The following is a 10,512-nucleotide window of genomic DNA, read 5'->3' on the forward strand; positions in this document are numbered from 1 at the left end:
GCACAAGGCCTGAAGAGACCATCATCGGAAAAGTGAAGTCTTCCTGTGCAGAATTCTCTGCAGAAATATTTAGACCCCAGCCAGGTTACTTTCAGCCAAGCTGCATGAGCAGATGAAATACATCCTTGTTTTAACATCAGCCTTTTTTTTTTTTTTTTTTTGTACTGGCGATTTAACCTAAGGGTACTTTACCACTGAGCTACAGGACCCTCCCGTCTTTTTTTAGTTTGAGACAAGGTTTTGTTCGGTTGCTTAGAGTCTCACTAAGTTGCTGAGGCTAACTTTGAATTTGCGATCCTCCCGCCTCAGCCTCCTGAGCTGCTGGGATTATAGGTGTGTGCCACACAACATCAGCCTTTTTAAATACTATAGCCAATTATGGAATTAAATCTGTCACAAAAAGAATAAGTTAAAAACACTTTGGAGCTCAAAAGAAATAGTTTTTGTTTTTGTTTTTTATCATTGTTGTTTATTCAGTGGTGTGTGTGTGTGTGTGTGTGTGTGTGTGTGTGTTGTGGTGCATTAACCGCCATTCTGGGTTATTTATTCTGCTTAAAGCAAACCCAAGTTGGTGTCCGTGATTTAGTTTAAGCTGACAGGAGTGAAAAGGGCCATGATCAATTTTTGGAGCAGCTCCCTACCATGTGCTCGCCACACCTTTAACTTTGTTTTCATTATAGCCTTTGAGAGAGACATTATTATCTCCATCTTATGAAGAGGAGAAGCAGAGACTCAGAGAGGTTGAGTTTCTCGCCCAGGAAACCCACGTAGTCAATGGCAGAAATGAGAGTTGATCCCGGGTCTGTCTGACTCCAGAGCCCATGCCCAGAAGGGCTGCTGGGGACAAAACCAGGATGCATTTGAAAGGATGTTCCCATCCTGAGATGTGCTCCAGGCACAGGCTTGAAGCTTTTGTTCCTTCATTGCCCATTAACAAGCCACATCTGTGTCCCTTGGCCCCTGACAGCCCCCTCAGTGGCACCATCAGGACTCAGCGGAGGAGGTGGAGCCCCGGGAGAGCTCATCGTCAACTGGACTGTAAGCTGCCAGGGACAGAAGCAGAGTCCCACCCGCTCCTCCCTTCCTGACTCTTCTGCTTGAGCAGCGGGCAGAAGGGTCCACTGCACAGTTCTGACTCAAAAGCTGCCAACTTCCTCCTCCCCTCCCCTTGCACCTGCTGCCCCTGACGCAAACCCACTGCAGGCGCAGGTGTCCCAGGGCTGCCCCTCTTGGTGAAGGTTGGGTGGGGACCAAGGCTGGGCAGGGAACCGCATCCGTGACTCCTGGCCCATGCCACCCTCTTGCCCTCAGCCCATGTCACGGGAGTACCAGAACGGAGATGGCTTCGGCTACCTGCTGTCCTTCCGCAGGCAGGGCAGCACTAGCTGGCAGACCGCCCGGGTGCCCGGCGCCGATGCCCAGTACTTCGTCTACAGCAACGACAGCATCCAGCCCTACACGCCATTTGAGGTCAAGATCCGCAGCTACAACCGCCGGGGGGATGGGCCTGAGAGCCTCACAGCACTTGTGTACTCGGCTGAGGAAGGTGGGCCACTCCTGGGCCACCACTCCGCCCCACCCCAGCCTTTTGTCCCTAGGGATATGGGATGGGGAAACTGCTGCTCCTGCCCCAGCTTGATTCAGAGTAGGAGGTGGAGAGGGCCCCTGGGTTCTAAGCCACCGGACTCACTTCTGCTCATTGAGCAGGAGAAGGAGGGGAGCAGCTGTCTGGGAAGAAAGTAAGTCCCGGGAGACACTCTGGGGGCTCCCACCCGGCCTTTGTCCTGGGCCTGCACTCTTCCTCTAAAATCCTGGGCAGTCCTGATTGGGAGCTGCTCTGTAGGGCATAGGAATGCTCCAGAAATCCAAACCTATTCTGTGTTGGTCCTCAGAGCCCAGGGTGGCCCCTACCAAGGTCTGGGCCAAGGGGATCTCATCATCAGAGATGAACGTGACCTGGGAACCTGTGCGGCAGGACACAAATGGCATCCTCCTGGGGTATGAGGTGAGCACTAACCCGGGGCCTGAGAGAGGAATGCGGTGTGCAGGGGTGCTGGGGCTTCGAGGCTTGGGGGCGACGCCTGACAGCTCACCCATCACTCTTCTTGGAATCACTCACTCTCTGCCTGGCAAACTGAGCTGCCAGTCTGTGGAGCACTGTGGATGCAACTTCACTAAGATCGGTGGCTGAGCCAGGAGCGATGGCACAAGCCTGTGATCCCAGTGGCTTAAGCGGTGGAGGCAGGAGGATTGCGAGATCAAAGCCAGCCTCAGCAACTTAGTGAGGCACTAAGCAACTCAGCGAGACCTAACTCTAATATTTTTTTTAAAAAGCTTGGAATATGGCTCAGTGATAAAAAGCCTCTGGGTTCAATCCCTGGCACCAAAAAAAATCATCATCATCATCCATGGTTGACCCCCAATGGGGAAGAGAGACTCATAGATGTCATGCATGTAGTGAGTGCTTGGGTAGAGCTGGCACAGGACAGACCACACAGGGAGAGTTCATTCCAAACTCTCCCCTTGATTTGGAAAAATGTTTAGCAGTTCTTAATATTCCAGCTACTATTAAATCGGGTCTGTGTTTGTTGAACAGCCATCATAAACTTGCTGGGGGCCAGGGGCTACTTTGCAAATATAAACATGATGTTCCTGATGAGTTGGGCTTTGGCAGGCCATCACCAGGCTGAGCCAGTGCTCACCCCTGCTAATCCCTCCCCCACCACTCCCTCATCCCTACATTGAGCACCTTTCTTGGACCCAGTACTTTTGCTGGCACTGAGAGATACAGGGACTCACACCCGGGTTACCCTGCTCTCTGGGTGCTTATAACCAAGTATCCCTATTCTAAGACTCAAGAGATTGAGTCTCAGGACCAGGAGGAGCAAGAGAGAAACAGAATGTGGGCACCAGGATTAGGGTAGCCCTGAGATCCTGGGCTTGATCACTGACCCTAGGGTACCCTTACCCCCTTCAGATCCGCTACTGGAAAGCTGGGGACAAAGAAGCAGCTGCTGACAGAGTGAGGACAGCAGGGCTAGACTCCAATGCCCGAGTCACCGGCCTCCACCCTAACACCAAGTACCACGTGACCGTGCGGGCCTATAACCGCGCGGGCACCGGGCCTGCCAGTCCTCCTGCCAATGCCACAACCATGAAACCTCGTGAGTGTGTCTGCCAGGGGTGATGGGGATGCTGGGGGTGCTTCCAGGATCACTGTTTCTCCAGCAACAAGACACATGCTCTGGTCCACAGAAACAAGGGGTGAGCCTGTTAAAAACGAGGTAGAAATTCACGGCCTCTGTCTTCTCCAGCCTTTGGACTTTCAAGGACTTTGTTTTTGAGGCACTGGTGGCAGAATGTTCTGGGTGTAATTAGTACAGGCAGACATCGGGAGAAGGGCAGGGGAGGGACAGGGGACCATGTGGAGGTCTCTCCAACTGTCCCTCCCCTGGCAGCTCCCCGGCGACCTCCTGGCAACATCTCCTGGACTTTCTCAAGCTCCAGTCTCAGCATTAAGTGGGACGCTGTGGTCCCTTTCCAAAATGAGTCTGCAGTCACGGGCTACAAGGTGAGGAAGAGATCCACAGGTGAGCAAAGCTCTGGTCTTTCTGGTAAATATGAAAGGTACAGTCTGCAGCAAGAGGGATCTGAGTGAGACAGAAGCAGAGTGTGGGACCCGTAGAGGCTTGCTGCACAGAGGTGCTCTCTAGCTCGCCTGTGGTAGAGACTATTAAACAGGAGCAGATGGGATTGCTGCGAAAAGGCAGGGGTGGTGGGGCAGCAGTGGGGCTGGAGGTGAGTTTGCAAGCTCACCTCCCACCAGGGAGGAGCTTGGCTAATGGAAAACCCAAGGAGGGGTGAGGAGACAGAACCTCAAGGGCCCAGAACTGGGCTCCCCCCAGGGACTAGATCTGGGCAAGAAAGAAGGATCTGCCCTGGCATAAGGAAACTCCACCTGGAAACCTTCTTCCTAGATGCTGTACCAGAATGACTTACACCCAACTCCCACACTCCACCTTACTGGCAAGAACTGGATAGAAATCCCAGTACCCGAAGACATTGGCCACGCCCTTGTACAGATTCGGACCACGGGACCTGGAGGGGATGGCATCCCGGCAGAAGTTCACATCGTGAGGAATGGAGGTGCTGACTCTCCCCTCTCCTGTCCCCCAGAAGTATCAGGCTCCACCCAGACACCTGGTGAAGGGATCATGCCCACCCACCCCAGCCACCTCCAACCTAGACCCCAGGAGAATGGAAAAGCCAGGCAGGAACCAAAGTAGACCAAAGCCATTGCCTTCTCCCACTCTCCACCCAGCCCGAGGGCCACGGAAGTGGAGGTGCTTCTTTTACTGGGTACAAAAGGAGGCTGCAGCCAAGGACAAAGGCCCTGGCAAACTATGGGAGTAGGACTGAGAATAACCAGGCGCCGTTGACACTCTGGGGTCTGTAGTGTTCCACCCCCCTGCCCCCCACCCAGTGTCTATTTAGGAAAGGTCTGGATCCTGTTGCAAGCATGGGGCTAGGGTCACCCAGGCCCTGCTCACTCAGCCTGCATTTCTGCTGGTTTCAGGCACAAGCATGATGGTGGAAGACGCGGCAGTCTGCCCAGCCCCACACCCCGGCGCCATCCTCTCCCACTCCACAGCGATGCTCATCCTCATAGGCTACCTGGAGCTCTGAACTTGTCGGCGCTTCTCCTTCTGCAACAGAACTGGAACCCAACTCTGATGAACACAGCCAGCTGGCCCTGGCCCTTCCCAAGCCAAGGTGGCCCAACACTGTGCCCAGAGTGGTTGGCTTTAAACACCTACTTTAAACAGGACCCTTTGTGCAGGAGGTAGGATAGTTCATATTCTGCCACAGGACAGAACCATAGGCGGATCTTTTTCTCTAAATGAAGATGTACTGGGCAGTGACTTCCATGATGATACTGAACCCAACCCCTCAGCCCCTAGGGGTTCTGGATGGAAGAAACGAGCCCATGGGAAGAAGGGGGTTGAATGCATATCTTGAATGGCAAGAGATGGCACTCAGAGTCCGCATGTAGACTCTGTCACCTGAGTGCAGAATCCTGGGCCCTGTGGGAACACCTGGCAGGAGTGGGCTGAGGACCTCCCTCAACTAAGAAAAGGACGAACCCTGGGACCAAGACCTCTCCTCGTCCTCCTGTTGAGGAGCAGCGCAGCCGGCCCCTGGCATTCTCCTCCGACTCCCCAGCAGCCCCTGCCTGCCTGGGCTGCTAGAACTCTTGCCCTGCTGCTGGGATCGGGAGCCTGAGCCCCTTCAGCATTGAGAGATGAGACTCCAGACTTTTAGGGGTGGGATCTAAGAAGGGTTGGGAGGCTGGGATGCCTGGTGGAATGGGGCACCAGCCTGAGCCTGAGTTATGGGCACCATGTGGGTGACACTGCCCTCTCAGCCAACACTGCCAACCCAACCCTGTAACCCGAGTGCCAGAGCCACCCTAGGTGGCTGGGACTAAAGGGCTTGTCTTGGGGAAGTCCCTCACCAAGACTTATCCTGCACAGCCCCTCCAGGGTTAGGGCAGGAGACTACCAGGCGCTCACCCGCCCTTCCCCTCCAGCTCTGCCTGCAGACCTGTGGCCACCTCCCTCACTGCCACCCTCAATGCAGCATTCCTTCTCTGTTCCAGCTTCTGGAGGCTTCTGAGCCAGGCAAGGATCAATATGACCCTGCCTGCTCCCAGGAATACCCTGGACCACCTGGAGAGCCCTGTTCCCTAGACTGCCTGGACCGCTCTTTAACCCCAGAAGAAAGAGGGGTTAATAAAGGGGACAACCCACCTTGAGCTCAGGTGTACTACCAGTCACGGACAGCAGAACTGGAAGAGGCCTGAGAGCTCAAGTTGTCCAAGCCCTGCGCTCCCCAGATGAGGAACTGGAGGTCCAGAGAGGATCAGGGACTTCCCAGGGTCACAGGGCCTATAAGTAGAGGAGATGGGACAAGAACACAACTCTTTTACCTGCCAGTTCAAGGCTCTGTCTCTGCAGAAGGAGGCAGTGCTGACGGCTGTTATAAAGGTGGTCAAGGCTGATGGGGGGGTGAACAGTCTATTTCAAGGGTCCCCATTGCTGACCACGAGGATTGCATGGCTGAGCCCAGCCCAAGGTGTGGCATATTCTGGGAGATGCCCAGGCCTCCCTTGCCTTCTGAGCCTGGCTTCTGCTGGGGACTCAACATGCACTACCAACTTGAAGTCCCAACCCCCTTACCCTTGCTCCAAGAAGAGGCCAAAGCAAGGACAGAGTTCCCCAATCCAGGCAGCAGTAGCAATGCAGCAGGAAACCCCAAAACCTGTGCTCTGCCAGGGGACTCACATCTGGGAGCAGCGTGGCAGGCATCTTGAAGGGCACTTGTCCCTGAAGCTCCCTGGGCCAGTTTTCTGTAGTTTACAGTTAGAGCTCTATTTTGTTATGGTTTTTTAAACTTTTAAGTCCTGCTCTATTTTCCTGGGCAGGTTTATGTTGATGTTTACCCAGTACAATTTTTTAAAAAACGTCAGCTCACACAACTTCTCCCTGCCACCCCACAGCCACCTCCCTGCAATCCAGGACTGCAAGGAGGCTACGGGCTTAGCTAAGCCACCATTCCCCCTCACAGGGACCCCAGATTTGGCCTAGCATCTCTCTTTGTGCCCTGCTGGCTATGATTTGGCCCGTGCCCAGTTCTCTACCAGAAGGGGACACTGAAAGAAGCTTCCCCAAGGTTTATCTGATTCTTTCCTCACTGCCTGGGGCTGCAGCAGGGGAGACAGGGAGCCTACTTGCCAGGCCGGGATGAGCTGCTTTGGCACAGGAGCTAACCAGGGATGCGGGAGGCTGAAGCCCCTAAGCTTGTTTGAAGGAACACTCATGGTCAAGTACCTTACTTCAAAGAGGTCCATTAGAAAGAGGGGGATGGTGATCTGCTTGGGAGACCCCAAGGTTTCTTACCAGAAAACCTGACTGCTCCAGAATTTGCTTGGGGGACAGACCCATAGAACTCTATTATTATAGTAGATGTTCCTGAAGCATGAGACTGCACGTGACTGAGGTTATAGGCTTGTAAAATGGAATAGCTTCTTGCTGGGGTGGTTTGGAGGAACAGACTAGATTAGGCAGCTTCCAGAGTCCCTTCTGCCTGAGGGGCCTATGATTTTGTCTTCTCTGCTTGGATGGGCAGGGGGAGCTGAGTGGGGCTGTCTTGCTGCAGTCCGGACGCAATTCTGAATTCCCTCCTCTCACACCAAGCCCCAGAGAGAGGCAGAAGCAAGGGTTAGTTCAAATAAGTATTTTGCTGCCTCACAGCTTAATAATGACGAGTAAATGCCCTGAGAACTAGGGACAGCCAGCCTAAGATGCCTTTTCAGGGCTGGGCAGACAAGTGCCCACTGATCTGCAAGCACTGGAGCTCAGGCAGCAGCACATACCTCCTTGGTACTTGTGTCTCTAACAGGGCAGGAGGGCGGGGACTCTCTGCATCTGCTCACAGAGTTGTGGGGCTTACAGGGCAGCTTCTACTTTCATTCAGGGTAGCAAATCACAAGGTGATGCCAGGGAGTAGCAAGGCCATGGGGGGTGGGGGTGGGGTGGGGGATTTTTTTTCCTTCTTTTAATAAAGTAACAGGAGAGACTGAAGTTAGACATGAGAAGAAGCTTCTGCAATGAGACCCTGGAATAAGTAAGCAGTTACTTCTCTAGAGACCTCTGAGGACTTTGGAGTGTTGGTGTAGTCTAGGTTAGGTGAAGCTGTGACTGGAGGGATAGGAGATGCTGTCTGTCCTTCCAGAGCTGAGTCTTAGAATCAAAGCATAGGAAGATGTCATCTGTTGTGGTCCCTGTGTCTTAAAGGAAGCCATTAAAGAGGAAGGGTCACCCAGGAATTGTGGTGGCAACACAGTGCCTTCCCCAGCATGTACTGCCCCTTGGCAGTCCCCAAAGCCATCCAGCCTGCACTCTGGGCAAGAGCCAAGACGGCTAAAGATGTTTTGCTCCTCTCTTCCTGAGATCGCCAGTGGGGCTCCTGCATGTCACAGGGATAGTAGTACCCTCACACCTGTGTCACCGGCACGGGTGTGATGTTTGTCTCCCCAGCTCAAGACTCAACCTGGGCCAAAGACTCCTGGAGTAGTTTAGTGATCAGATAGGCATTCTTTTCTAAGGAACTTCAAAGAATCCCGTGGAAACAGGTACCTAGAGCCAGTGGCGGGAGGGGCGGTGCCCCATGAACTTGTATATATGGTCATAGGCTTTGGGAAGGAAGGGCCATAAAGGAAAACTGGAGAGGAACAAAATGGGTCAGACAGATTTGCCCAGAGTCCTAGGCAGCCCCAGGCCTAAGGCACTTAGTACCCTTGGATAGGGTGCACCTGCCTTGGTCCAAGGTACCTCCAACTTGCCACCTGCTTCAGGGCCTGCCCAGCTTAGAGAAGCTCAGGACTTGGCAAATGCTATGGCCTAATAGACCACTGACTATACGGCTTTTGTTCAAATGGAGCCACTCCCACGGGCCCACTGTTCCACTCTTATACTTCTTGTATGGTAGTTATTTATTGACTCTGGTAGCAGACAGTTCGTAAATAAAGATGGTTTCTCAACCTGTCGGCTGGCAGTGGCTGTGGATTTTTATTATCACTTGGCTCTAGCACATCTCCTGTCCTGTCTGGTAACCTGAGGCCTCTATCCAGGGCCTTCAGCCATCACAGTGAATCCTGTTAGAACATGCAGTCTGTATCGCTTCCTCCAGTCCTGGGAAGGGAGAAAACTGCCAGGGGACTCAAGCAGGTGACAGAACACAGCAGGCACTTTGCCAGATGGGCTGGCTTCATCTAACACAGTGGCAGCAAACAATACCTGTGGATGGAACCGCTTTAAGGTCCCCTGGCTTTGAAAACATTTGAGGTGTTGACTCAGTGGTCCCAAAGGGAGGTCTTTCCCCTTAGAGAGATCCCAACTGGGGAGCACGTGACTGCTCCCTCTGCTCTCTGCAGCCAAAGGTTGTGATTACTACTCAGTTTGCAGCCACAACTCACACGTTCAACAAACACTGATCCAACATTCACAACAGATGAGCTGTGCCTGTGGCGGCACACAGTCCTGTATTGGATTTTCAGTGCAAAACAGGTACAAAGGGGTCCATCCTGCTCATAATTTTCTTGAGGGAGATCAAGGTGAGTGGAGAGGGCCTGTTCAGCAAGAGAAAGGTCCCATGTAGACACCAGTCTGACACAACAAGGTCACCTCTTCCTTTTTCACCCCAAGTGGATGTTGGGAGCACACTATCGAACCCAAATTTTAGTCCAGTCAGCCTCTCCTTGACCCTCTAGAGGCAAATTACATGCACAGAACTCCATTAACTGATTTTAGTTTGTCTTTGGTAACTTGTGAGAGTTTTTTGTTCTTTTCTTTGCTCAAACCCTTGAGTCAAGGGATTTGCCATCCTAAGTCAAAGTTCAAGAGCCCAAGGCACAGAGGGCAGTAAACCAAGAGCTGTGGTATAGGATCATTTGACTGCTGGTTTGCAACTGAGTGCTGGAAGCTATTTAGCTCTTCCAAGTATCAGTCTCTCCATCTGTAACATGGCAAGCAGCAGCCCTCAGCAAAGTCAATACGCAGTTCATTACATAAGATGCTGTTTCCCGACTTTGAAGTACAGCAAGCTATCTCCTGAATTCCTTCAGTAAAACAGTACTGCAGGAAAAAGAATCATTAATAACATTCCCAAACTTCAGTTTACCTCACTGCACCCTCATAATCACCTATATCCAAGATAAGGCCTACAAAAGGTGTTAGCTTGTTCCAGTACAGCCCATAGCAGACCCAGGCCAGAGTTGCATCTTCTGAACTCCCCTTTGAAGTGTGCAGATGAGAATTTAAGGTCTTTTAAAAATAACAGCAATAGTAAAACAATTCCCTATCCATGGGCCTAAGCTACTGATTGTCAATCTCAACTATGTATCATAGTCATTGATAAACCTGGTAAAGATGCTTTGATCTTCTATGTATAGCTTATCATCAATAATCGTGGGCCAATCTAACACCATGAGGCACCTAATGTGACATACTAAGTATGGATCTACATAGGGCTCTTGTCATAAATGTCTAAAACTCATTTCTTGTGAATCTAATGTTAAAATGACAAATCCAGATTGTGGGACACCACCCAATACTATTGGACTAGCCAGACACTTCAATAAAATCAATGTCATGCCCTGTGCGGTGGTGCACACCTGAAGTCCTAGAAACTTGGGAGGCTTATACAGGAGGATCACAAGTTCAAGGCTAGTCTCAGCAATTTAGTGAGACCTATCTCAAAATAAAAAAATAAAAAGGACTGGGGTTGTAGCTCAGTTGTAACGTATCTTTGGGTTCAATCCCTAGTACCAAAAATAAATAAAGGAATTGGGGATATACCTCAGTGGTAAAGTACTCCTAGGTTCAACCCCCAATACCCACCTCAAAGTAATAAATTCTACAAAATCAATGTCATGAGAAAACACACAAATGC

The 10,512-nt window shown here is 51.8% G+C and overlaps 1 protein-coding gene across 2 annotated transcripts in view; it reads left to right on the forward strand.

The window, feature by feature from the left end:
• Cntn2 (contactin 2) overlaps positions 1–8,607 on the forward strand; it is a 32,445-nt gene extending 23,838 nt beyond the window's left edge. For both annotated transcript variants that reach the window (XM_078022690.1, XM_078022689.1), the window contains exons 17-23: positions 968–1,038; positions 1,312–1,546; positions 1,893–2,005; positions 2,978–3,164; positions 3,459–3,571; positions 3,978–4,146; positions 4,577–8,607. In XM_078022690.1, the coding sequence (XP_077878816.1) occupies positions 968–1,038; positions 1,312–1,546; positions 1,893–2,005; positions 2,978–3,164; positions 3,459–3,571; positions 3,978–4,146; positions 4,577–4,686 (998 nt within the window). In that variant the 3' untranslated portion in view covers positions 4,687–8,607. The remainder of the gene's footprint in view (positions 1–967; positions 1,039–1,311; positions 1,547–1,892; positions 2,006–2,977; positions 3,165–3,458; positions 3,572–3,977; positions 4,147–4,576) is intronic.
• The last annotated feature ends 1,905 nt before the right edge of the window (positions 8,608–10,512 follow it).

The sequence above is a fragment of the Ictidomys tridecemlineatus genome, chromosome 10 (genome assembly GCF_052094955.1).
Source record: "Ictidomys tridecemlineatus isolate mIctTri1 chromosome 10, mIctTri1.hap1, whole genome shotgun sequence".
In the NCBI taxonomy this organism is placed as follows: Eukaryota; Metazoa; Chordata; class Mammalia; order Rodentia; family Sciuridae; genus Ictidomys; species Ictidomys tridecemlineatus.